Source organism: Coregonus lavaretus (genome assembly GCF_964263955.1).
Source record: "Coregonus lavaretus genome assembly, chromosome: 5".
In the NCBI taxonomy this organism is placed as follows: domain Eukaryota; kingdom Metazoa; phylum Chordata; class Actinopteri; order Salmoniformes; family Salmonidae; genus Coregonus; species Coregonus lavaretus.
The window spans coordinates 38,614,273-38,641,888 of record NC_139992.1 but is presented as its reverse complement, the minus strand read 5'-3'; the positions used below and the strand labels follow the sequence as shown (position 1 = coordinate 38,641,888).

The 27,616-nt window shown below is 45.0% G+C and overlaps 1 protein-coding gene across 1 annotated transcript; it reads right to left on the bottom strand.

The window, feature by feature from the left end:
* Nucleotides 1-883: 883 nt before the first annotated feature.
* Nucleotides 884-27,302, bottom strand: LOC311128957 (protein bicaudal D homolog 1-like; the record flags this gene model as incomplete). Its single annotated transcript, XM_084161191.1, has 8 exons — nucleotides 884-1,817; nucleotides 2,120-2,271; nucleotides 2,615-2,809; nucleotides 3,008-4,030; nucleotides 5,765-6,226; nucleotides 6,571-6,723; nucleotides 7,083-7,295; nucleotides 27,087-27,302. The coding sequence occupies 8 exons, from the start codon at nucleotides 27,300-27,302 to the stop codon at nucleotides 884-886; spliced, it is 3,348 nt and encodes a 1,115-aa protein (XP_084017317.1).
* Between the last annotated feature and the right edge of the window lie 314 nt (nucleotides 27,303-27,616).

Sequence of the window (27,616 nt, the reverse complement as noted above, 5' to 3'; positions counted from 1 at the left end):
GTCATTTATGTTACAGGTTTAATATGATCTTCAACCTCGACGTAAGTCTTCAGTCTCTAACTCCTGAATATATGGTGATATTACAAACTGCCATTGGGTGGTGCTAGACTAAAGATGTGCCAGTGCTTACACAGCAGATGTGAGGATGACCGCAATAACATTGTGAGGACAGTGTGTACAGAGCTGTGAGTAATAACTGAACAATAAAAAATAGCAAACAATCCATAATCACTTATCGGTCTTATCCAATACTTGCTTTGAATGACATTTGGTTACAGTATGTGTGATTTTCATTAAAAACAGAGAGAGAATAACACTGTCAAGTAAGTGGTTGATCTGTCGAGACCTCAGTCCAACGTGAAAAAATTCCTTCAAATGTCCAGTTAACCTAAATGTCCTTCTCATCTGTCTTTCCATACAGCAGTAAGGTCCTGCACACATATTCATTCGTTTTGTGGATGGTGATTTGATTTAAAGGGCAAGACCAAAACTACTGTGTATGTATGGTCTGTAAAGTGTCCTGTCTCTCCTGTAGTTTCGACTGATCAACAGTCTGTGAATAAGAGGAAGGCAGGGCCACTTGTGCTCCATGTTGTGTTAAATCCCTGAGGAAAGTCAGTCTGAACATTCACGCCGATACAGAGCCACATCCACATGCTGCATCGAGGCCAGAGGCTTAGGCACAAGAAACAGGAAACCAGTCTGTCCTCCTCTCTGTGAGCCCCACCCACTCCCCCAGGGGCTGATGGGAAATGTAGTTTAGCGTCATTAAATATTTTGCCGTCTGAAGGGGCAGATGGAATCTGTAGTTCTGTTTAGAGAGGGGACTCATCGGATTTGTAGTGTTGTCAGTGAGGAGGTTTATGGGAACTGTAGTTTAGTGTCAGTGAGGGGGTCGATGGGAACCGTAGTACCTAGGGTAGAGGGGACTGTAGCTGCTGATGTGGCTATATGAAGTGTGGGGGGTGTATGAAGAGGGTGGGGTATATGATGAAGGGGAGTAATGAGCAGATGAAGGGGTATAGGAACTGGAGGGGGTATAAGGGGAGGAAGGGGTGTAAGAACTAGAAGGGATATAGGAACTAGGAGGGGTGTAAGAAGAGGGGGTATAAAGGGCTGAGGTACGTGTCAGGTTGGTAAGGGGGCGAGTTCGAGGGGAGCTCCACGTCAACCGGCGAGACCCCAGTATGGGAGAACGGTAGGGGGAGGAGGGGGCCGAGCCAGGCTGAGCACCCCTGCTAGGAGACGGCCGTGAGTCTGAGGAGTAATGCCTGGAGAGCCCAGTAGTGCTACGTGCTAAACTAAAACTATGGGAGTCTAGACTGAAACTGTGGGAGTCGACCTCTAATGTCCGGACACCCAGGGCCCACTGGGAGTGAGCCAGCATGTGGGGGGTGGATGGGGGGGTCAAGGAGGAGGAGGGCTCCTCCAGGGAGTGGGGGCTGCCTGGTACTGTGGGGCCTGAGGGGGCCGTGGAGGAGGGGCTGAGGGGGTGTCTATGATGTAACGTAGGGGAGCCCAGGGCTAGGCCGTCTGTAGTAGCAGAGGTCGGGCTTAAGGGGGCGCCAGCGCCGGTGGTGGGGCTTGAGGGAGGACCGGGACTTACTTTGGGGGTGCTGCTCTTCATGCGGGCCACCTTGCCGCCGCGGGTGCGGTGCGACTGCTCCTGGTCGAAGGCTAGGTCCTCCAGGCGCTGGGTCAGGGCTAGCTTCTGCTGGATGGCCATACGCAGGAGGGAGTTGAGAGTCTTCTTCTCGTCCTCCGCCGCAGCCAGCTGCCTCTGCATCTCATCCAGCTGAGTCACATACTCGTCACACCTGAGAAGTTTCAAGGAGAGGGGTTGGGTGCTTACAAAAAACAAAAGTTTTGGTTACACAGTGTAGGTGGAGATAGGTTCAGAAGAAATAACATGATTAGTAGTAGAGAAGAGAGAGAGAGAGAGAGAGAGACAGAATAATGGAGAGAGCGGGGGAGAAATAGTAAGGGTAGGATGTAGAACTAGTCTATCCCTTTAACAAGCTGTCCCTGGTCTCCCCTGGTCTCTCACCTGGTAGTGAACAATAAGAAGTCAATAAAAGAAAGAGAGATGAAGGGAGAGAGAGAGGAGAGAAATAGTCACCTGGTGGCGAACATGGCTCTGAGCGATGAGAAGGTGGCAGCGTCCTCCTTCAGGGCCTTCAGCTCGTTCCTCAGCTTCATCATGGTGTCTGTCACCATGTGCTTCTCATTCTCATACTTACTCTTCAGGTTGGCCAGGGCATTCTCTGCAGTCTGTAAGAACAAGGGAACAGGGAGATTTCTTTAACCTTTATTTAAACAGAAAGTCCCATTGAGGTCAGAATACATTTTTCCAAAAGGGAGTTAGAAAACAATCGAAAACTCAAAGTGAGGACATTGGTGTGACTGTGACAGCAGCCTCTAGATATCCTGATGGCCACTGTAGCCTGGTAGCCTTAAAAAAAAACAGTTTGTGTGAGAACCATCTTTTGGAGATTGCTTGTCACGAGTCTCAAAGTAGATTCTAGCAAGGCAGTGTTAGACAGCGAATGACCAGCATGATGCTTAATCCATGTTCATAGTAATCCATATCTCGGATGCCATATCCATGTCTGACCTGTTTGTTAGCTTTGAGCACCAGTCTGAGGGTAGCTATCTGTTCTCTCTTGGTGCTGAGCAGGGACTTGAGCTTCAGTATCTCCTCCATACAGGCCTCTTTGTCCTTGTCAAACAGTGGGGCCAGTTCCCTGGCTGCAGCCCTCTGTCTGGACAGCTGGAGTGACCGGTCCACTGCCCTCTGGAGGTGCCTCACCTACAGCATGTTCATCAAGGGAGATTGTTAGCGAACATTAGCTAATGTTGTCATATACACTCAAATCTGTGTCTGTTAGCTTCATGATGAGCATTTGGAAGGTTAAGGGTATCACCTGGCGAACAAACTGTGATAAACTGTTTCAGGTTTGAACTGCCAATGAAAACAAAGATGTAAGTATGGCAAATACACAGTCACCTGCTCTCTGATGATGGCGTTGAGGTTATAGATGTTCATGGGTTCCCTACGCAGGTCTCCAGCTGGCTCTACCGCAGGTGACGATGATGATGAAGATGAGGAAGAGGCACTGATGCTGGGGGAGCCCGTAGGAGGGGTGCGGGGTACAGGACTGTCCCTGTCCCGGCCCCCCTCTCCTGACAACCGCTCTTTGGATGGGGATTCCGAGGGGCTACGAGACTCCGCCGTGGATGACGAGGTTGCCGTGGCAACAGCTGCTGCGAGCCGCCGGGCGAGGCGGGGCGTGAGTAGAACGCGGGTGTCGTCACCCTTGAGTGAGGCACTGATACCCCTCAGTCCTCTGCCGTGTCTGTAGTAGTCTAGCATCACGCGGTTGGGCGTCTCATTGTTACAGAGGCAGACGTGGTGGTAAAGTTGAGCCAGCTCCTCGCTGAAGGTGACCAGTTCGTCCTGCGCTGCGTTGAGCGCCCCCTGGCTCTCACTGGCCATGTTCTTGGCTGTTCTCAGCTCTGTCTCCAGGCCCCCCACCCTCTCCCTACCCTCCCGGCAGCTCCTCTCCAGCCTCCCCACCTGCTGCTCCAGAGATCTGTGCTGGGCCTCTCCCCGCGTCCTCTCCTCCACCCCGCCCTCCACACACTGGTTGTACCTCTCTCTCAGACACTTCAGCTCAGCCTTTAGCTCGACCACCTCGGTTACAGCCACCCTGTATTTACACTGCAGGATCTCCAGACCCGGGGTCTGGTGGCAGAATGCCTGGCCCCTGCTGTGTATTAATCCCCTCTCTTTCTCCTCCTCTTCCTCTTCTCCCTGCTCCATCAGGGCCTCTCGGTTGAGGTGGGCCTCCTGGTCGTGCTGGGCCTCCTGGGCGAGCTGGGCCTCCCGGTGCAGGTGCCTGAGGGCGGTGACTCGCTCGCTGAGGCGGAGGGCCCTCTCGTGCTGCTCGTTCAGGGCACCCTGTGTATGCTGCAGCTGCGTCTGACACTCTTGCAGGCTGATCAACAGCACAGTTTTCTCTCGCTCCACCTATGGACACACACACAGCTATTGTCAGCCTATTGTTAAACTAGTAGCTTTCCTTATCATCTCCAGCCCCATGAACTAAAATAGCTGCATCATTTTCCTGCACACTCAGCACAGTCCACTTCAACCCTCAGGAACCCCCCCTGCTGAAAAAAACTGCATAGACCAGCATAGGCTGATCCAGCATAGGTGTTGGTTTTGCTGATGACCAGCCTTCCCTCTGATTTCATGGTGCCTTCATTGTGCTTTTGTGGTGCCGTCGCTGTGTTTTAGTGGTGACCAGCCTTCGCTGTGTTTTGCTGGTCACCAGCAAAACCAGCATCAAGCACATCATGCTGGCTTGCAAAGTGACGTTTATCCAGCCAGAACAACTAACCTTTTTTCATCCACAACATGCATTCAGAATGACTGCCAGGATCAGAAAGAAGAATAAATGAGACTACCCAAATGATCTAAACTGGAACAACCATTTCAGTAACGGGTGCAATAAGTCCAACTAAACAGATTAGTTTAGAAAAATGTTTGTTATTTATCTTTGTGTAGTATAAGATTAATGAATCAATCAATTGTTCAAAAACACAACAACCAAATATGATATTGAAACAAACAATTCTAAAAATCAACTACCAATAGAGCATGCTGGGAAATATGATAATGATGGGCGTGGTCAGACCAGCTTGACCATGCTGGACCAGCATAGACCAGCATGGTCACCAGCATACCAATATCACCAGTGTAAACTGGTATGTGTCCAAAACACAGTGAAGGCTGGTCACCAGCGTCCAAAACAAAGTGAAGGCTGGTCACCAGTGACCAAAACACATCAAAGGCTAGTCACCAGTGACCAAAATACAGCTAGACTATGCTAGTAAACCAGAATACCCAGCTAGACCATGCTGGTCTATGCAGTTTTTTTCAGCAGGGCCTAAACTCTGCACACTACAGAGGGAACAGTAAACCATGCACACTCCTGAGGGCAAATCAATAGTCTAGTGTGTCAGTGAGGATATAAATACGCCCTTCATCCAGTCCAGCCAATCGGAGAGAGGCTGAGGGAATGTGTTGGGAGATGCCATTTCACCTACAGGGATTGCAGTATATGGTTGGACACACATCAACCCCACACACACTTCATCCGGCTGCATCTTCATCTCACTGGCCCACTGGGCTGGTGGAAACTACAGAAGAGGAGACACCCACTGTGAAACAAAATGGCGGACATTTTGATTAGAGTCCATGTAACAGCCAGTGGTCTAGTAACGGCTGTTCCCACAGCTTCTCACTGGTGCTACAACACTTTATTTGACTGCTGGTATAAACTTGATTATTTATAGTCTTGAAAGAGGCAGAGAAAGTGAGAGGGAGGGGCAGGCTGAGAGAGAGAGAGAACAGGAAGAGAGAGAGAGCTGCATGCAGTGAGGTTATGTCAGCAGTCTCTCTCACTCTGAATAATTCAACACTTATTCCCACATCTACAATATGGGGCTGCTGAGGGGATATAAACATGTGTGTTCATATGTACAGAATCGGTGTGTACATGTGTGCACTTTGCAATATTGTTTATGTTTACATACATGAGTTATAATGAGTATGTTCATGTTTGCCACAGTATTCTGATATACTCCTGTATGTCATTGTTTCATGTGTATAACACTGAGAAATCTGAGCACCAAACTCTAGAGGCCACCGAAACCACTCTACTTATTCAAACTGAGTGAACTGTACTTCTCCACCCACCTGTAGCAGCTGCTGCCTGAGCTTCTGTATCTCTGTCAGGTTCATCTCACTGAACAGATCCGACACCATCCCCTCTCCCCGACACTCTCCATTGGCCCTGGGCAGCGACCCCGTCCCCGTCCCAGTTCCTGACCCTCCATGTAGATGCCCGTTACATCTGCTCGGCTCCTCTGAGCTGGGCGACAGGGCGGCGACAGGCGTAGCCGTGCCACTAGGTGGCGCTGAGGTGAAAGTGAGGTGGGCGCTGCCGGTGTATTGGACGTCACACAGGCTGAGGTGGTGGACCAGCTCTTTGCGGAGGTGCTTCTTCTGCTCCCGCTCGCTCTTCAGGGAGTCCAGGGCCTCCTCTAGCTGGGCCTCGGAGATGTCTTTGAGACGTAAGGCGTCTTCTAACTGACTGTTCAGCAGCTCGGTCTCCTCCTCCAGAACCTTGATCTCATGCTTTAACCCCTCGTACTCCACCTAGGGGAGGGAAGGAGGGAGGAGGGGAGTAAGAGGTAGAGGGAGAGGCATAATGTGGTGTTAGGGATGGGTACACTGTGTGTGTGTGTGTTTGTGTGTGCACGCGTGTGTGCATGCATGTGTGTGTGTGTGTGTGTGTGTGCAACCGCATGTGTGTGTAAGTTTGAGTGTGTCTGTGTGTGCATGTTTGAGTGTGTGTGTGTGTTTGTGTGTGTGCATGTGTATGGGTACATTTGTGTGTGTGTGTAACCACATGTATGTGTATGTTTGTGTGTGTGTGTGTGTGTGTGCGTGTGTATGGGTACATTTGTGTGTGTGTATGTACTGTGTGTGTGTTCTCTCACCTGGTTCTGTTTGAGTGTGGACACTAGTTTCTGCAGGATGATGTTCTCCTCCTCCAGCTCAGTATAGTCCTGTAGGAGTCGGGCCTCTCTGAACTTATACTCCCTGATCTCCTCTCTCATCCGGCTCCGCTGCAGCTCCAACATCTCATTACTCTACAGGACAGACACAAACACCAGGGGTTAGTTATCACACAACACTGAGTACTATCAAATACACAAGACCTGAGGTTATTATCACAAAACAACACTGGACTGTTTACTATCAAACACAACAAGGATTTACTGTAAAGCACTTTGTGACAAATGTTGACGTGAAAAGGACTTCCTAAATACATGTTATTGATTGGCATTGATAGGGATATATAAGCCACACACACTAAACTGTGTTTAAGATCAAATAATGGGCCCACCACCACTGCCAATAACAGTGTATATATGTATATAGTAAGTACCCACTGCTTTGAGTCTCCTCTAAACCCCTCCCCCATGACCTCTAACCCCGGGTCCCTCACCTCTCCGAGCTCCTGCAGCAGGGTACTGAGGTGTTCGTTGTCGGCCTGTGTGTTAACTGTGACGGCCCGGCTCTGTTTGAGCTCTGACTGGATCCCCAGGAGGCGACCCATGTAGTAGGCCTCCTTAGTGGCTGACTCCTGCAGGAGGGTCTCCTCGTTGGTCTCCCCGTCCGCAGCCACCTTACGCTGGGTGGAGAAGGTCTGGCCAAATGCCTGGGGAGGGGCAGAGGAGGGAGGGGGTGAGAGAGAGAGAGAAGTTATGACATTTCAGTAGCATAGCATCACATCATAGGAGCTTTAATTGTTCTTTTTCTTTTTCTTTTATTTAAATGTTATTTTCTGACTCCTATAACATACAGAGAGAGGCAAAGAGCAACCACCACCTGAAACTGTTCCACCATCTAGTCTGGTCTGGTGTACATTACAGACAGCATGACAAAACCCCACAGGGCCAGACTGAAACCAGTTGAGACATACTTTACACAGCCAAGCTATGACTGGTGGTAATGTGAATTCCATGGCCTAATCATAGAAGGATTGTAGGCCCTGATCCTTGGAGTGTGACTGGAATAAGGGACGGAGCACACCTCGCATACACACGCACACACACACACACACACACACACACACACACACACACACACACACACACACACACACACACACACACACACACACACAGTAGGGATGCATGATATGGGCAAAAACATCTACTTGCATTTTTGGGGGGGATTCATTGTGCAGCCCTAACACACACACACACACACACACACACACACACACACACACACACACACACACACACACACACACACACACAGGAAATCTACTTAAGGTGCCGAGCGACAGTGAACTCAAGGGAAGGAGGGATAAAACAAAGACTGCTGGGAAAATAGAAAAATGGAAAGATGGAGAGAGGCAAAGAATCCTGCTCTCCTCTGAGCTTTTAGCAACAGAACACAGATTAATGACAAAGCACATTTTACTCACTTTTCGGATTGGAAGCACTTTAAATGATGTGGTGTGAAACCTAAACGTAACCTAAATATAATGATCATGTAAATACATAGGTTTAAGTGCACTTAACGTAAAGTAGGACAAGAGGCAAGACAAACGTAATATTCCCTACAGGGCCACTGAATAAGTACAGTCTACCGAAACAGCCATGCAAGGACTCCCTATTAGTTCAGACTCACATCTCCATACTGTAATAGAGAGAGTAATGCTTTTTCACAGAGATGTATTTGTGTACACTAACAGATTCAGCATAATTAAACATAAGAACTATTGGAGATACTGAGGAATGTTTGGATGTTGTATAGTTTATGACTGCTATATATTCTGTTTTGAAGCTGTTTGCTACTGAAAAGGAGTGAGACCTTTTCTACAGCATTTGAAGGTTTAAAGGTCATCTGTGGTTTGATGATGAAACACTGCCCTTCATCTGCCAAAACACACACACGCATGCGTGCACGCTCACACACGCTCGCACACACGCACGCACACACGTACAATCATACACTGTGTCAGATGTCACTATATGCTAGCGTTTTTTTTAATGAAAGGTGACCTTTGATAACGAGAGCACATGTAATTTCAGCTTATAAAAATATGGATTTCCAAAGACATGTACAGTAGACAGTAAAGAGAAATACAGTGCCTATGTTACCCATGGCAAGCAACTGGTCTACCAATCTATGGTCAAAGAGGTGGGTCATACAAACCTATATACATGCTTGAGGAATAACTTACACTATGACCACATACATCAAGGTAAAAGCCACATTAAATCATACACCTCTAAGGGTTGAGTAAATGTCATCCTAAATGAAACAATGTCCCCCTCCAATGTCATTACAATAGCATCAACTCTTATCGCAGCCACTCACTTTAAGTGGAGAAGAGAAGCTGAGGAAGCATCCCAAATGGCATCCTATTCCCTATATAGTTCACTACTTTTGACCAGAGCCCTATGGGCTCTATATAGGAAATAGGGTGCCATTTGGGATGCATGCCCTAACACTGGTCATCCAATTTCCTCTGACGGTAGAGTAGAACATTCTCCCTGCTTGACTAGAGACAGATGAGGCGTTACAAAGCAGAGCAGAACAGGCCACGGTGCCACCAAGCCTTTTTATCTGCTGCAGATCCCAATATGTAGCCTCTCGAGGCACTCTCTGTCTGGCAAGAACAGACATCATCCTAGTGTGGCTGTGTCTCAAATGACACCCTATGTATTCCCCGTGTACTGCACTTTTGACCAACATGAAACATTGACTACATTTTGTGGTAGCCTATATGAGCAGTGTTTCGAACAGACATTCCATGGGATAGAGATCATGTTGAACTGCATCAGTGGGCTAACGCTTCAGTATGACTGTTAGTATTTCAGCGCCACGGACATCGACACTAACGGTACAAATGCTTACAAACTGGTCACCTGGTTTGCACGTTTCCGTTTGTTATACCCTGAGTCAATGACAGCAATTCCTGCTTTTTGATGTCAAGAAGTGGTGAGAGGAGAGGAGAGGAGAGGAGGTGTCTCAGTATATTATCCCTCAGAGGAGAGGACACTTTCTCTGCTCCTTCTAAATATAAATAAATGACATCATTTACAGGAAGAAGGTGAGTCAGCAGATGTACTGCTAGGATGCTCTAGTGAGGGAGAAGCACAGAGAGGCTTTAGGGCTTTAGTCTAGAGAGGTATTAAGAGCACATGGAGGGTTTAGGGCTCTAGTCTAGAGAGGTATTAAGAGCACATGGAGGGTTTAGGGCTCTAGTCTAGAGAGGTATTAAGAGCACATGGAGGGTTTAGGGCTCTAGTCTAGAGAGGTATTAAGAGCACATGGAGGGTTTAGGGCTCTAGTCTAGAGAGGTATTAAGAGCACATGGAGGGTTTAGGGCTCTAGTCTAGAGAGGTATTAAGAGCACATGGAGGGTTTAGGGGTCTTTCCAACAGACACAGACACACTCAGGGATGCCTGGTCAAGTAGTCAAACACTGTCTATTGTCTTCATCCAAAGATAGCTTGTAGTGGGGTGGATTTGGGTTAAATTCGCCCCTCTACAAGGTGGGCCCGGTTGAAAACACGGGAGTTCAAACCCGCAGGTTGGTATTGGTTTCCACAGAGAGGCAGACTGTCTGAGACGTAATCTGATGTCATCCCCTGTGCTTTCTCTCTTCTCTGTCCTCTCTCACACTCTTTCTCTCTGTTTTATGTTTGTCCTCGTCTCAGTGAGAAAGAGAAAGAGAGAGAAAGTGCAGGGGATGACATCAGATGACATCACATACCATGTAAGTGTTATTAGCCTCTCGATTTATTGATGATTAACCAGAGACGTTTCCTAGAATCTCCAATATGGCAGAAAGTAAACAACGCCACAGACAATAACAGACTGTGGCGTCTGAGGTGTGTGTGTGACGTGTGTGTGTGTGTGTCGTTATAACATTGCTACAGTTTCAGTTACACTCACTCATAGTCCAGGTGTTACATAGAAATCTGTGCCCCCAGAAATCTGTGCCACTCACTCATACAGTCATACAGTAGTCTTCAGGCATCACTAAGAAATATGTTACAATGTTTTGTGTCCTACTTTCAGAGAGACATCCTGCTGACATAGTGCCTTAGTCCCATCTCCGTCTCCCACTCAACATAGAGAGCAAGATAAAACAAAAAAATGACCTTTATTGGCCCAATAGTTACATCATTAAAAGCACACGTATTAATTTTTTACCCCTTTTTCTCCCCAATTGGTAGTTACAGTCTTGTCCCATCTCTGCAACTCCCGTACGGACTTGGGAGAGGTGAAGGTCTATATGTACTATATTACGTATCGGATCAATATTTTTTTTTTTACTTTGCCATGTAGTTTACCAATAAAATGGTCTGATGGTGATGTGGATATACTCGGAATACATATCCCAAAGGAAATAAATGATCTCACTTCAATAAATTATAATAGAAAGTTAGCAAAAATAGATAAGATCTTGCTACCATGGAAAGGTGGGTGCCTGTCAATTTGTGGAAAAATCACCCTGATTAACTCCTTAGTATTATCCCAGTTTACCTATTTGCTTATGGTCTTGCCTACGCCTAGCGAACAGTTTTTTAAATTCTATGAGAAAAAAATATTCCATTTTATTTGGAACGGCAAGCTAGACAAAATTAAACAGGCCTATTTATATAATGAATATGAATTCGGAGGACAGAAATTATTAAATATTAAAGCATTAGACCTATCACTAAAAACTTCAGTCATACAAAAGTTATACTTAAATCCAAACTGGTTCTCTAGCAAATTAGTAAGATTGTCTCACCCAATGTTCAAGAATGGCCTTTTTCCCTTTATTCAGATTACAACCTCTCACTTTCAGTTATTTGAAAAGGAAAACATCACCCAGATATCACTATTTCTAAAACAAGCCATAGAAAGTTGGTTGCAATTTCAAATCAATCCTCCAGAAACGACAGAACAAATAATGCAACAAATATTGTGGTTAAACTCAAATATACTAATTGACCCAAAAACTTTTTTTTTTTTTACAAAATGTTTAAAAAAGGTATAATCTTTGTAAATGATATCATCGGTAGGACTGGTGTCACACATGCAGCTAACAAACATATGGAAATGTCTGCTCTACCCAAAATTACAACCAAATAATTGCAGCCTTACCGCAAAAATGGAAGAGGAAAGTGGAAGGAGGAGAAAGTAAGGAACTTGTCTGTCGGCCTTGCATTAAAGAACATAATTGGTTAAGGAAAACTGTGATAAATAAAAAAGTATATCAGTTTAATTTAAGGACCAAAGGATTGACAGCCGTCCCATATAGACTGATAGTAGTTGGGAAGAGATTTTTGACGTACCGATCCCATGGCATAGTGTTTATGAACTGATACGCAAAACGACACCGGATTTAAAACTTAGAATCTTTCAATTTAAATTATTATATACAATTCTTGCTACCAATAGAATGTTATTTATATGGGGGATACAATCTTCCCAATCTATCTGCAATATTAAGCTGATCTACCCCAAAAAACTAAAACAACAAAAAAGACACGGCGGTTGGAACCAAAAATCTCCAATTTGGACTCAAGACCAAAGGACACATTTCCACCTGTCTAAAGTGCATTGCTCGTGTTTCTTGGCCCAAGCAGGTCTCTTCTTCTTATTGGTGTCCTTTAGTGGTGGTTTCTTTGCAGCAATTCGACCATGAAGGCCTGATTCACACAGTCCCCTCTGAACAGTTGATGTTGAGATGTGTCTGTTACTTGAACTCTGAAGCATTTATTTGGGCGGCAATTTCTGAGGCTGGTAACTCTAATGATCTTATCCTCTGCAGCAGAGTTAACTCCAGGTCTTCCATTCCTGTCGCAGTCCTCATGAGAGCCAGTTTCATCATAGCAGCTTGATGGTTTTTGCGACTGCACTTGAAGAAACTTTCAAAGTTCTTGAAATGTTCCTTATTGACTGACATTCATGTCTTAAAGTAATTATGGACTGTCATTTCTCTTTGCTTATTTGAGCTGTTCTTGCCATAATATGGACTTGGTCTTTTACCAAATAGGGCTATCTTCTGTATACCCCCACTCCTACCTTGTCACAACACAACTGATTGTCTCAAACGCATTAAGAAGGAAAGAAATTCCACAAATTAACTTTTAAGAAGGCACACCTGTTAATTGAAATGCATTCCAGGTGACTACCTCATGAAGCTGGTTGAGAGAATGCCAAGAGTGTGCAAATCTGTCATCAAGGCAAAGGGTGAATATTTGAAGAATCTCAAATATAAAATATATTTTGAATTGTCTAACACTTTTTTGGTTACTACATGATTCCATTTGTGTTATTTCATTGTTTTGATGTATTCACTATTATTCTACAATGTAGAAAAAAGTAAAATAAAGAAAAACCCTGGAAACTCTTGACACTTGACTTTTGACTGGTACTGTATATTTTCATACTTTTTAGAATAAGTCCCCTGTGGGAATCAAACCCACAACCCTGGCGTTGCTAGCACCATGCTCTACCAACTGACTAAGAGACCAAACCCTGCGGAGGGTGCCACCAGACGGTGGCAGAGAGAAAAAGAGTCTGTCTGCTCCTCTGACAGAGCCCCTCTCAGTCTCTCAGTCTTTATAGTCTCATAGGACAGCATGGTCTGACAGAGAGGATGGCAGGGAAAGTAGCTTTTTTGATTACAATAAATCACAGACTATTTTACATTCTCCCAACCTCTCTCTTTCTATATCTCTCACTGCCAGCCTGACAGAGAAGAATGGTAGAAATATTAGCATTTTGAAATTGTTTCTTGCACTTTGCCTGTTTTACCGTCTCTTTCTATCACTTGTCTTTTTCCCCTCTGTATATGTACACTGCATTCAGACCCCTTGACTTTTTCTAAATTTTGTTACATTACAGCCTTACTCTAAAATGGATTTAAAAAAAGAAAAAACTCAATCTACACACAATACCCCATAATGACAAAGCAAAAACAGGTTTTTATTAATTTAAGAAAATATTTTAAAATGAAAGAACTAAAATATCACATTTACATAAGTATCAGACCCTTTACTCAGTACTTTGTTGAAGCACCTTTGGCAGCGATTACAGCCTCGAGTCTTCTTGGGTATGACGCTACAAGCTTGGCACACCTGTATTTGGGAGGTTTCTCCCATTCTTCTCTGCAGATCCTCTCAAGCTCTGTCAGGTTGGATGGGGAGCATTGCTGCACAGCTATTTTCAGGTCTCTCCAGAGATGTTCCATCGGGTTCAAGTCCGTGCTCTGGCTGGGACACTCAAGGACATTCAGAGATTTGTCCCGAAGCAACTCCGGTGTTGTCTTGGCTGTGTGCTTAGGTTTGTTGTCCTGTTGGAAGGTGAACCTTCACCCCAGTCTGTGGTCCTGAGCGCTCTGGAGCAGGTTTTCATCAAGGATCTCTCTGTACTTTGCTCCGTTCATTTTTCCCTCGATCCTGACTAGTCTCCCAGTCCCTGTCGCTGAAAAACATCCCCAGAGCATAATGCTGCAACCACCATGCTTCACTGTAGAGATGGTGCCAGGTTTCCTCAAGACATGATGCTTGGCATTCAGGCCAAAGAGTTCAATCTGGGTTTCATCAGACCAGAGAATCTTGTTTCTCATGGTCTGTGAGTCTTTAGGTGCCTTTTGGCAAACTCCAAGCGGGCTGTCATGTGCCTTTTACCGAGGAGTGGCTTTCGTCTGGCCACTCTAACATTTTACATTTACATTTTAGTAATTTAGCAGATGCTCTTATCCAGAGCAACTTACAGGAGCAATTAGGGTTAAGTGCCTTGCTCAAGGGCACATTGACAGATTTTTCACCTAGTCGGCTCGGGGATTAGAACCAGCGACCTTTCGATTACTGGCACAACACTCTTAACCACTAAGCTACCTGCCGCCCCTCTAACATAAAGGCCTGATTGGTGGAGTGCTGCAGAGATGATTATCCTTCTGGAAGGTTCTCCCATCTCCACAGAGGAACTCTGGAGCTCTGTCAGAGTGACCATCGGGTTCTTGGTCACCTCCCTGACCAAGGCTCTTCTCCCTCGATTGCTCAGTTTGGCCGGGCGGCCAGCTCTAGGAAGAGTCTAGGTGGATCCAAACTGCTTCCATTTAAGAATGATGGAGGCCACTGTGTTCTTGGGGACCTTCAATGCTGCAGAAATGTTTTGGCACCCTTCTCCAGATCTGTGCCTCGACACAATCCTGTCTCTCCTCTCTCCCCCTCTTCCCTCTCCGGTTCTCTTTCTTTCTCCTTATAAGCAACATACTGTACCCTTTCACCGTACCCTCTCCCTCAGACGGGCTCAGCTGGCACACTCATTCACAGGGGTGATGTCATCATTAGCAGCTCTTTGAGCTCACACAGGGCCATGCTCTGGCACAGTGACACCCTGTTAAACTCTCCATTTCACGCCATCTTGGATCTGTCAGCAGCCATCTGATCCGTGCTAGACTAATACAGACCAGCAGAATGTAACAGCACCTGTGAAAAAAAACACTGGTCTACAGCCCTGGACACACACATTCCTGTTAGATACACAGCCCCCTCTTCTACCCCCTAGTACGTACAGTGCAGGACTTCATTCCAGCCCAGCTCTAACACACACCTGATTCAACTACTGTAACTAAGGTCTTGATAATTATGGAATGCTTGAATCAGGGTGCTGGGCTGGAACAAATACCTGCACCTCCTATAGCTCTCCCAGGACAAGGGTTGGTGATCACAACTGTCATATCCTAGTGACCCCACACTAAACTCACAGCATGGGGCCCAGTTCGATCGATATGAAGGACATGTTAGTTAATTTACTTTTTTCTGCCTGGTCGGTTGATGACACAGTGACAGTGCAGGACCTCTGGACTGGAGTATTAAGACTATAGCTGAACCCCCCTCTGGGCAACAGGAGGTGGGCTGGAGGGAGGGGAGTGGAGTGGTGTGGGGATTCAACGACAATTCATTCTGTAGACGTAGCACTGTAACTGCCAAGATAAAGGAAACACTTGAGTAATTGAGGGATACAAAGTATATTGAAAGCAGATGCTTCAACACAGGTGTGGTTCCTGAGTTAATTAAGCAATTAACATCCCATCTTGCTTATGGTCGTGTATAAAAATGCCCAGTTGCCCATTACTTTGGCAACTATGGCTAGAAAAAGAGATCTCATTGACTTTGAAAGAGGGGTCTCAAAGGAGCATAGGGGGTGTAAAGGGTGTGTGTGTCTCAGTCACCAGATCTCAACCTAATTGAACACTTATGGGAGATTCTGGAGAGGCGACTGAGACAGCGTTTTCCACCACCATCAACAAAACACAAAATTATGGAATTTCTGGTGAAGAAAGGTGTCGCATCTCTCCAATAGAGTTCCAGACACTTGTAGAATCTATGCCAAGGTGCATTGAAGCTGTTCTGGCTCGTGGTGGCCCAATGCCCTATTAAGAAACTTTATGTTGGCGTTTCCATTATTTTGGCAGTTACCTGTATATATGTGTGCACGCGTCTCGCATACATGCACACACAGTGGCCTTCGTGTTATGTACTGTATCCACCTCCTGTTATGTACTGTATCCATCTCCTGTTATGTACTGTATCCATCTCCGTCTCTGTAGGGGGGTCTCTAATGAGAAACAGCTGGAGCCCCCCCCTCCCCCACCACGACAGGGCTGTATTCCAACTGACAGTAGGCTAACAACTTTACATACAGTGAGGGAAAAAAGTATTTGATCCCCTGCTGATTTTGTACGTTTGCCCACTGACAAAGAAATGATCAGTCTATAATTTTAATGGTAGGTTTATTTGAACAGTGAGAGACAGAATAACAACAAAAAATCCAGAAAAACGCATGTAAAAAATGTTATAGATTGATTTGCATTTTAATGAGAGAAATAAGTATTTGACCCCCTCTCAATCAGAAAGATTTCTGGCTCCCAGGTGTCTTTTATACAGGTAACGAGTTGAGATTAGGAGCACACTCTTAAAAGGGATTGCTCCTAATCTCAGCTTGTTACCTGTATAAAAGACACCTGTCCACAGAAGCAATCAATCAATCAGATTCCAAACTCTCCACCATGGCCAAGACCAAAGAGCTCTCCAAGGATGTCAAGGACAAGATTGTAGACCTACACAAGGCTGGAATGGGCTACAAGACCATCGCCAAGCAGCTTGGTGAGAAGGTGACAACAGTTGGTGCGATTATTCGCAAATGGAAGAAACACAAAAGAACTGTCAATCTCCCTCGGCCTGGTGCTCCATGCAAGATCTCACCTCGTGGAATGAACATCTGAATGATTCAGAGGAGAACTGGGTGAAAGTGTTGTGGTCAGATGAGACCAAAATGGAGCTCTTTGGCATCAACTTAACTCGGCGTGTTTGGAGGAGGAGGAATGCTGCCTATGACCCCAAGAACACCATCCCCACCGTCAAACATGGAGGTGGAAACATTATGCTTTGGGGGTGTTTTTCTACTAAGGGGACAGGACAACTTCACCGCATCAAAGGGACGATGGACAGGGCCATGTACCGTCAAATCTTGGGTGAGAACCTCCTTCCCTCAGCCAGGTTATTGAAAATGGGTCGTGGATGGGTATTCCAGCATGACAATGACCCAAAACACACGGCCAAGGCAACAAAGGAGTGGCTCAAGAAGAAGCACATTAAGGTCCTGGAGTGGCCTAGCCAGTCTCCAGACCTTAATCCCATAGAAAATCTGTGGAGGGAGCTGAAGGTTTGAGTTGCCAAACGTCAGCCTCGAAACCTTAATAACTTGGAGAAGATCTGCAAAGAGAAGTGGAACAAAATCCCTCCTGAGATGTGTGCAAACCTGGTGGCCAACTACAAGAAACGTCTGACCTCTGTGATTGCCAACAAGGGTTTTGCCACCAAGTACTAAGTCATGTTTTGCAGAGGGGTCAAATACTTATTTCCCTCATTAAAATGCAAATCAATTTATAACATTTTTGACATGCGTCTTTCTGGATTATTTTGTTGTTATTCTGTCTCTCACTGTTCAAATAAACCTATCATTAAAATTATAGACTGATCATGTCTGTCAGTGGGCAAATGTACAAAATCAGCAGGGGATCAAATACTTTTTTCCCCTCACTGTAGCAGTGTCTTCATGCTCCATCAGTGTGTACAGTGTCCTCCCTATCATCAAACCCCCAGAAATCAACAGGTAATCACGCAACACAGGCCATTAATAAACGACCTATCTATCATATGAGGTGTTTTTGCAGGTTAACTCGCATCAAACACTGTGCATGAGCCTCAGAACCAATCAGAATATCAGCATAATACACCTTATCCTTACTGCATGCCCTGTTTGTATGCCCCTCTCACTGTGTCCTGATTAGCTGAGTTAGAGAGTTAGCTAGCTAAGAGTTAGCAGCACATGGCTCAGCAGCCTTAAACAGACACTAATCAATCCAGGGCCCTGAAAGGCTGCAGACGTGGGAGACTCTGTGCTCTTTGAAGAAGGAACCCCACCACAGTACAACACAGGCCTTTTGAAGTATACCCTCTCTGGAAGATAACCTTGGGTTGGGTGGACAGGACCAGGAATAGAACAGGAGATAGGCTGGGAGGCTGGGAGGGGAGCAGGGATGGGTGGCTAGCTTTTATTCTAGCCCAGCTCGAACACAACTGGTTTAACTGATAGTGAGATGGAGATCCCTCTGTATCTCTGTTTTGCTTCCTCCCTAGTCTCCTCCTCGGTGCATCATGCCCGTGTCTTTATGTCGCGTGCGTATGTGTGATATGATGGTATCCTATCATGTATGGATGGTATTCTGAGATGTGTCTGGAGGGATGGAGGGAGGGCGGAACAGAGGGAGGGGTGGAGGGCAGGAGGGATGAGAAGGATAATCACATTTTAATTTATTTGTTTTCCTTTCCTCCTATCCTTCCATCTTTCACACTAACATGAATCTTTCAGTCAGGTCACATTGTCTCCCCCTTCCCTCCAACCACTACATCAACAACCATACTAGGAACACTTATGAGATACTGTACTCCACCACCCTCTCAGGAGTCTAAGGGTTAATTATGGGAGAACCACAGCCTCATGTTTTTGAATTATTCAGCCTATCCCTGTGCTCTATGTGAGGATTACAGACGGACATCAGGCATCCAGAGGTTTTACCAGCCGTCTCTTAAGTGCCTGTGAACATGTGACCTAGAGGAATATTCCATAATTTAATAAGAGGGGCAGAGACATCTGTGTCCCAAATGGCACCCTAAAGGGCTCTGGTCAAAAGTAGTGCACTATGTAGGGAATAGGGTGCCATTTGGATGCAGACCAGCTACAGTAGCTGTTGAAGAAAACAGTTAGCCTACTGTTAAGGGATTTCATCCACTCTGGGGTTTGAAAGGTCTGTGAGAGTTTAGCCATTCAGTCAAAGTAGGCCTCACTTATTTTTTTGCCCACAGTGAATCCACAATAAACTGAAAATATTCACTGACACACTACAGTAAGTGTGCAGAAGAAGTTCTCTTTGCATTTCAGTATTTTAGATCATTTTGCACAATAGCAGCTTGACCAGATGAGGGATAGATTCCCAGCTAACTACACTATACCCCACAGTGGTAAAGACATCATGCATTTGGGCACCCAAGTGTGGTTAATGTTCTTTCCTAATAGACCTAAGCCATTCTCCTCCTGAGAGTCAATGATAGACCGTCAGTAGCTATACCATAACTCACACTAATGCCTTAATATGGACATGCAGACATGGATCCATTTGCTTCCTGTCAAGGTAAGGTCCAGGTAGCAGTGGCCCTCGGACACCGATCTAGGATCAGCTTACCTTCCCACACATTCTAAAATTAACAATGGGGCCTTAAAACACAAAACTGACCTGGGATCAGCATCTAGGGGCAACTTGATTATATACTGTATACTCTGTCAAGCTAGAGAAGGACGCATCCCATTGGTTGTTTGTGTATGACATCAATGGAGTTGAGGGTTGGGTCGGGCGCTTCTGCTTTTAGGCTGACAGCAGTGCTAATGCACGCTCTGGATTTTTCATCATTTTTACAATCAACCGCAAAACCCTTCTCCCTACTTCCCCTTTTACAGCCATTGCTTCCAACGCATGACCATAAAACCATTCCCCATTTTAAACCCCCTTCACAAGGGTCCGTAGTTGGCTAGCTAGCAAGCAAGACATAAGAACATTGCCAGCCAGTATGATAGATACAGAACAAAAAGACTGAACGACTGGGTCGCATCTCTGGCAACCGAACCGATAGAATGAACGACCAGCCGGCTTGGGTAGCAACCCTAGATTTGTGTCGGGACTATATCTTGTGGAAGGATTAAATAGTATGAATAAATTCATAAAATTAACATTTTTAATGAAAATATGTCAATCATTATTTGAATATGTTGCTAACCCATTGTATAAAAGTGATAATGCCCTCGAAGCCGGTGTTTGGAGGATATATTGGCACGGTTTGCCACCTGTGCCAATATATCCTTCAAACACTGGCTTCTCAGGCATTATCACTTAAATGTATAGCAGAGAGGAATATGTGGCAGATGTAGATACAGGTGTGTGAATGTAGCATGATGTAATGTGTGTGTAATGTATAGCTATAGAGTGAGGGAGGCTTTACAGGCTTAGATAGAGGAATGTATAGCAGAGAGGTGTAGATTGACCTGTCAATTGTATATAGCCTGTTATTACTCCACCCAGCTCCTCCCAGACACTGGTGCACTTCACACAGGAAATGGAATACGCTGACTGAAAGCACTCTTAAGAGTTACTGATATTCCCTAAACACTTCTCTCTCTCCCTCCCTCCCTCGCCTTATACTCTCTCCGTATTTCTCTCTCTCTCTCCATTTGAGATTGTGTTTGCTAAATGAAGGAGCTCTGTAAACATACAGCACAATACATATACTGTCCTGTGAGCGCTGTACTCCAGCACCTTGGATTTGAAATGATACAAGTGAAGATTGTCAGGTATTGTGACAAATTCCCTTAAATGTGTATTAAAGTAGTTAAAATGTAAGTATTTGTTACCATATTCCTAGCACACAATGACTACATCAAGCTTCTGACTCTACAAATGTGTTGGATGCATTTGCTGTTTGTTTTGGTTGTGTTTCAGATTATTTTGTGTCCAATAGAAATGAATGGTAAATAATGTAGTGTCATTTTGGAGTCACTTTTATTTTTGAATATGTTTCTAAACACTTCTACATTCATGTGGATGTTACCATGATTATAGATAGTCCTGAATGAATCGTGAATAATGATGAGTGAGAAAGTTACATAGGCATACCCCCCCAAAATTGGTAACCTCCCTTGTTATTTAAATGGTGAGAGGTTAGCATGTCTTGGGGGTATGATATGTGTGCGTCTGTAACTTACTCACTCATCATTATTCACGATTAATTCAGGACTATCTGTAATCATGGTAGCATCCACATGAATGTAGAAGTGTTTAGAAACATACTACATTCTTATTTATAATAAAAGCGACTCCAAAATTACACAATACATAATTTACCATTCATTTCTTTGAACACAAAATACCCTCAAATTAAAGCTGACAGTCTGCACTTTAACATCATAGTAATTGTATCATTTCAAAGTGCTGGAGTACAGATCCAAAAAATAAAAATAATAATCCCTGTCCCAATACTTTAGGAGCTCACTGTACTACATACAGTGAAGAGAACAAGTATTTGATACACTGCCGATTTTGCAGGTTTTCCTACTTACAAAGCATGTAGAGGTCTGTAATTTTTTTCATAGGTACTCTTCAACTGTGAGAGACGGAATCTAAAACAAAAATCCAGAAAATCACATTGTATGATTTTTAAGTAATTCATTTGCATTTTATTGCATGACATAAGTATTTGATCACCTACCAACCAGTAAGAATTCCAGCTCTCACAGACCTGTTAGTTTTTCTTTAAGAAGCCCTCCTGTTCTCCACTCATTACCTGTATTAACTGCACCTGTTTGAACTTGTTACCTGTATAAAAGACACCTGTCCACACACTCAATCAAACAGACTCCATCCTCTCCACAATGGCCAAGACCAGAGAGCTGTGTAAGGACATCAGGGATAGAATTGTAGACCTGCACAAGGCTGGGATGGGCTACAGGACAATAGGCAAGCAGCTTGGTGAGAAGGCAACAACTGTTGGCACAATTATTAGAAAATTGAAGAAGTTCAAGATGACGGTCAATCACCCTCGGTCTGGGGCTCCATGCAAGATCTCACCTCGTGGGGCATCAATGATCATGAGGAAGGTGAGGGATCAGCCCAGAACTACACGGCAGGACCTGGTCAATGACCTGAAGAGAGCTGGGACCACAGTCTCAAAGAAAACCATTAGTAACACACTATGCCGTCATGGATTAAAATCCTGCAGCGCACGTAAGGTCCCCCTGCTCAAGCCAGCACATGTCCAGGCCCGTCTGAAGTTTGCCAATGACCATATGGATGATCCAGAGGAGGAATGGGAGAAGGTCATGTGGTCCGATGAGACAAAAATATAGCTTTTTGGTCTAAACTCCACTCGCCGTGTTTGGAGGAAGAAGAAGGATGAGTACAACCCCAAGAACACCATCCCAACCGTGAAGCATGGAGGTGGAAACATCATTCTTTGGGGATGTTTTTCTGCAAAGGGGACAGGACGACTGCACCGTATTGAGGGGAGGATGGATGGGGCCATGTATCGCGAGATCTTGGCCAACAACATCCTTCCCTCAGTAAGAGCATTGAAGATGGGTTGTGGCTTGGTCTTCCAGCATGACAACGACCCGAAACACACAGCCAGGGCAACTAAGGAGTTGCTCCGTAAGAAGCATCTCAAGGACCTGGAGTGGCCTAGCCAGTCTCCAGACCTGAACCCAATAGAAAATCTTTGGAGGGAGCTGAAAGTCCGTATTGCCCAGCGACAGCCCCAAAACCTGAAGGATCTGGAGAAGGTCTGTATGGAGGAGTGGGCCAAAATCCCTGCTGCAGTGTGTGCAAACCTGGTCAAGACCTACAGGAAACGTATGATCTCTGTAATTGCAAACAAAGGTTTCTGTACCAAATATTAAGTTCTGCTTTTCTGATGTATCAAATACTTATGTCATGCAATAAAATGCAAATTAATTACTTAAAAATCATACAATGTGATTTTCTGGATTCCGTCTCTCACAGTTGAAGTGTACCTATGATAAAAATTACAGACCTCTACATGCTTTGTAAGTTGGAAAACCTGCAAAATCGGCAGTGTATCAAATACTTGTTCTCCCCACTGTAGTACTACAGCCTACTCTTTGAAAACCACTTCCAATGAACAAATTAATGCACCAATTCCTAGATGGAGTGAGTGTACGTTATGTTCCAAAAGCAAATAAATAACATGAATGGAGCCTAAATATACTTCCCTTCTAAATCAATCTAATGGGCGACTGTGGAGCAAGCTGATTAGCATTGAGCTGTCAGTAGCTCTTTATTGCCAAGGCTGGTCCTTCTGAGTTATATCCCGCTGTTAACCAATGGCTATTAGATTATACCAGTCCTTCTGAAGGACTCAATTACCTAATGTTTTAGAAACAACACAATTATTTAAGACGTAGAGCAGAAGACAGACTGTCAATTTAGGCTAATGTCTGAATTAGAAAATGGTGGTTTAAGTTCAGGCTTCAATTTGGCTCAGGGAAATATCTAGCATAACCACTTGGCACCTGAACATTCTCTTGAACAAGGAAATTATACATCACACATTTGTTTGAGAGAGAGAGGTAGAGAAAATTAATGAAAAACAGAATATGATCCAACCCTGTCGGGTCTTGGAACTCAAGAGTTTTAAATAGTATTTCTGGTCTATGTCCGGCCCACAGACACAGCCAGTAGGCCTATAGGATTACAGTGATTCAGAACAAGATGCTTCACATGAAGACAATAACAGAGACTGTTATCAATATGCATATAATGATTAGTATCCATGTCGTACAGCTCTCTGAGAGCACCAACGGCTTTAGTACACTGGCTATTATACAGTGAGGGAAAAAAGTATTTGATCCCCTGCTGATTTTGTACGTTTGCCCACTGACAAAGACATGATCAGTCTATAATTTTAATGGTAGGTTTATTTGAACAGTGAGAGACAGAATAACAACAAAGAAATCCAGAAAAACGCAAGTCAAAAATGTTATGAATTTATTTGCATTTTAATGAGGGAAATAAGTATTTGACCCCTCTGCAAAACATTACTTAGTACTTGGTGGCAAAACCCTTGTTGGCAATCACAGAGGTCAGACGTTTCTTGTAGTTGGCCACCAGGTTTGCAAACATCTCAGGAGGGATTTTGTTCCACTCCTCTTTGCAGATCTTCTCCAAGTCATTAAGGTTTCGAGGCTGACGTTTGGCAACTCGAACCTTCAGCTCCCTCCACAGATTTTCTATGGGATTAAGGTCTGGAGACTGGCTAGGCCACTCCAGGACCTTCATGTGCTTCTTCTTGAGCCAATCCTTTATTGCCTTGGCCGTGTGTTTTGGGTCATTGTCATGCTGGAATACCCATCCACGACCCATTTTCAATGCCCTGGCTGAGGGAAGGAGGTTCTCACCCAAGATTTGACGGTTCATGGCCCCGTCCATCGTCCCTTTGATGCGGTGAAGTTGTCCTGTCCCCTTAGCAGAAAAACACCCCCAAAGCATAATGTTTCCACCTCCATGTTTGACGGTGGGGATGGTGTTCTTGGGGTCATAGGCAGCATTCCTCCTCCTCCAAACACGGCGAGTTGAGTTGATGCCAAAGAGCTCGATTTTGGTCTCATCTGACCACAACACTTTCACCCAGTTCTCCTCTGAATCATTCAGATGTTCATTGGCAAACTTCAGACGGCCCTGTATATGTGCTTTCTTGAGCAGGGGGACCTTGCGGGCGCTGCAGGATTTCAGTCCTTCACGGCGTAATGTGTTACCAATTGTTTTCTTGGTGACTATGGTCCCAGCTGCCTTGAGATCATTGACAAGATCCTCCTGTGTAGTTCTGGGCTGATTCCTCACCGTTCTCATGATCATTGCAACTCCACGAGGTGAGATCTTGCATGGAGTCCCAGGGTGAGGGAGATTGACAGTTATTTTGTATTTCTTCCATTTGCGAATAATCGCACCAACTGTTGTCACCTTCTCACCAAGCTGCTTGGCAATGGTCTTGTAGCCCATTCCAGCCTTGTGTAGGTCTACAATCTTGTCCCTGACATCCTTGGAGAGCTCTATGGTCTTGGCCATGGTGGAGAGTTTGGAATCTGATTGATTGATTGCTTCTGTGGACAGGTGTCTTTTATACAGGTAACAAGCTGAGATTAGGAGCACTCCCTTTAAGAGTTTGCTCCTAATCTCAGCTCGTTACCTGTATAAAAGACACCTGGGAGCCAGAAATCCTTCTGATTGAGAGGGGGTCAAATACTTATTTCCCTCATTAAAATGCTAATCAATTTATAACATTTTCGACATGCGTTTTTCTGGATTTTTTTGTTGTTATTCTGTCTCTCACTGTTCAAATAAACCTACCATTAAAATTACAGACTGATCATTTCTTTGTCAGTGGGCAAACGTACAAAATCAGCAGGGGATCAAATACTTTTTTCCCTCACTGTATATGGTCATTTATCAATTGAACCTTTTGTAATTAGAAACTGCCATTCCATTGATTAACCAATCAATCTGTGACTCATTCTGTACCGCCCCCACGACCAAAAGTTTAGCACTCAACTTTTCCCTTTGCTTTTTCATGAGCATCCTTTCATCAAACCTGCTGATAGCAATTAGTGATGAAAGGTTGCAATTAGTGATGAAAGGTTTGCAGACCCAATAGTGCTTAGAAACGCTGACTCCTGCTGCCTGTACACTGAGGAGATCTTGTTAGGTACTTGTGTTGATAATTAACAATCAGGCATGTACATGCCCATTAAATAAAAATGACGGTCTATCACACACTATCATGATGAAAGCAAATCATGCCATGATGAATCATTTATGACCGAGTCTCTCTGTTGCCTTTCATCCAGTAAAGCTCACAGAGGGAACTCGGTGCTCATGGTTGACTGTTTCCAGTATGCATGTCCGTGCTAAAGTAGCTTTCCTTCTGAACTGAACCTGGTCTAAATGAGCAATGTGGAACAGAGTAGTCCAGCACACAACACATCATGAAAAACCTAAAGAAGTGGATGTTTGATACTGCCAATTTAGCAGGAACCAACCCTGCATACTGCCATATGTCCCAAGTATCACTCTGCACCCCACAGCCAACTGTCAGTCCCAATAAACCAATCAAAGCTCAGCTTCAGTTTAAGTGATAGTTAATTCAGTTACTTCAGGTCTCAGGGAAGATGATGAGGCAATTCTAGCTACGATGAGCTTTTCCCTGATACACCAACTGGACCAGACCGCTGTGTGGAAGACTACTACCCACATGACTAGCAAAAGTAGGAAATCTACCTTTTCTCAAAGTGGTAAAGAAAGCCTCTTATTACAGTGATGTGAGATAACTGTCAACAAATAGTCAAATCTAGATCATTCTCCGATCAGTGTAGCCCTTTCCCCAGTAGCAGCAGAAGCAGTATGCCTGAGAAACATAGTGATCGATAGGAGTTAATTGAGATTAAATTAGGTATTGAGCTGACTCTGATGGAAACCTAGACCAGATGAAGACTTTCTCTAAGGATCAGTGGCCATGACCAAGGGGGAGAGAGCAGGAGAGGAGAGGGGTGGAGGGTGGAGAGGAGGAGAAGGGGGACAGAGAGAGAGAACTGGGGTTAGTGTGCTACTTAGCACTTAGTGAGTCTGCCAGCCAAATGCTACACTTTTCCCTCAGTACTGTATAGCTTACACAATGTTCAACAGACCTACTTTTTGAATAGATGGATAACACTTCCCCCCATAGGTGTTAAATTGTATTGCATAATTCAGAAGCTCTTTAAAAATATGTTTAAAGAGGCATGCAAAAGCTGTTTGACACATAATTAACAATCATAGTTTACACCCATCCACACACGCAAAGTAGCCTACCACAGCAAACATATGATATTCCATTGCACCAAAATGCGCATCAGTAGCACACCTTGGAAAGCCCATACCTGCGCACATCAGACTTGCGCATAGCATCAAGTTACTACGGTACTCCCTGTTCCGACAACAAAGCCCTCTCCGTCCCCTCCCAGTTCTCTGCTGAGGCCTGTGTATCTCTGACAGACTCAGACCCGCTGTGGGGTGTCAGACTGGTGCCAACTTCTGGGGATGAGGCGGGGGGGCCTGCCCAAATCTAGCTGACATCACCCATCCCTTGGAAGGGATGTAGCCTACCCGCCTGGGGGACAGAAGGAAGTTGGATTTGGAGGCTAACTAATAAATGCATGTTTACGAATACATTTCCAGCAAGCACTTAACTTATATCACATGGGCCAATGTTTATAGTTAACTTACGGTGTTATTTAATAACGTGTTTTAAGTGGTTGATACCTCTTGTAGCTGCTCCAGCTCCTGTCGGAGCGCCTCTTGCTCGGCCTCTAGATCCGAATATTGCTGCTTCAGGGTCTGGTTCTCCTCCAGAACCACCAGACCGCACTCCGCAGCCCGAATCTTCTCCCGGTTCGCCTCTGCCAGCTCACGGGTCAAACGCTCCACCTCCGCCCGGCACTGCTCCACCGTCTCCCCGCATCCTCCTCCAGCAGCCATCGCCCTCCCTCTCTCCCCCTTTCCTACTCTCCTCCTCGCCCCTGCGTCGGATGGGCAGAGAAGCGGAGGAATAAAACAGATGTACCTGACAACAATCCTCACACCTCCTCCGTTGGAAGGAATCAGCCGAGGAGTTTAAAAACGCATGAAAAGGGCGTTAACATCCCCGGAGCGAAATGATTGTGAAAGAGAGATTGAATTAAACGGTTTCCCCTCTAGGCGTAGGGTCCATCATCCTTTTTCCTCTTCTTTTTTTGCTTATTCATCGGGATGCGGACGCCATCTCTCTCTATTGCCATGAAGCAGCTGCAAGG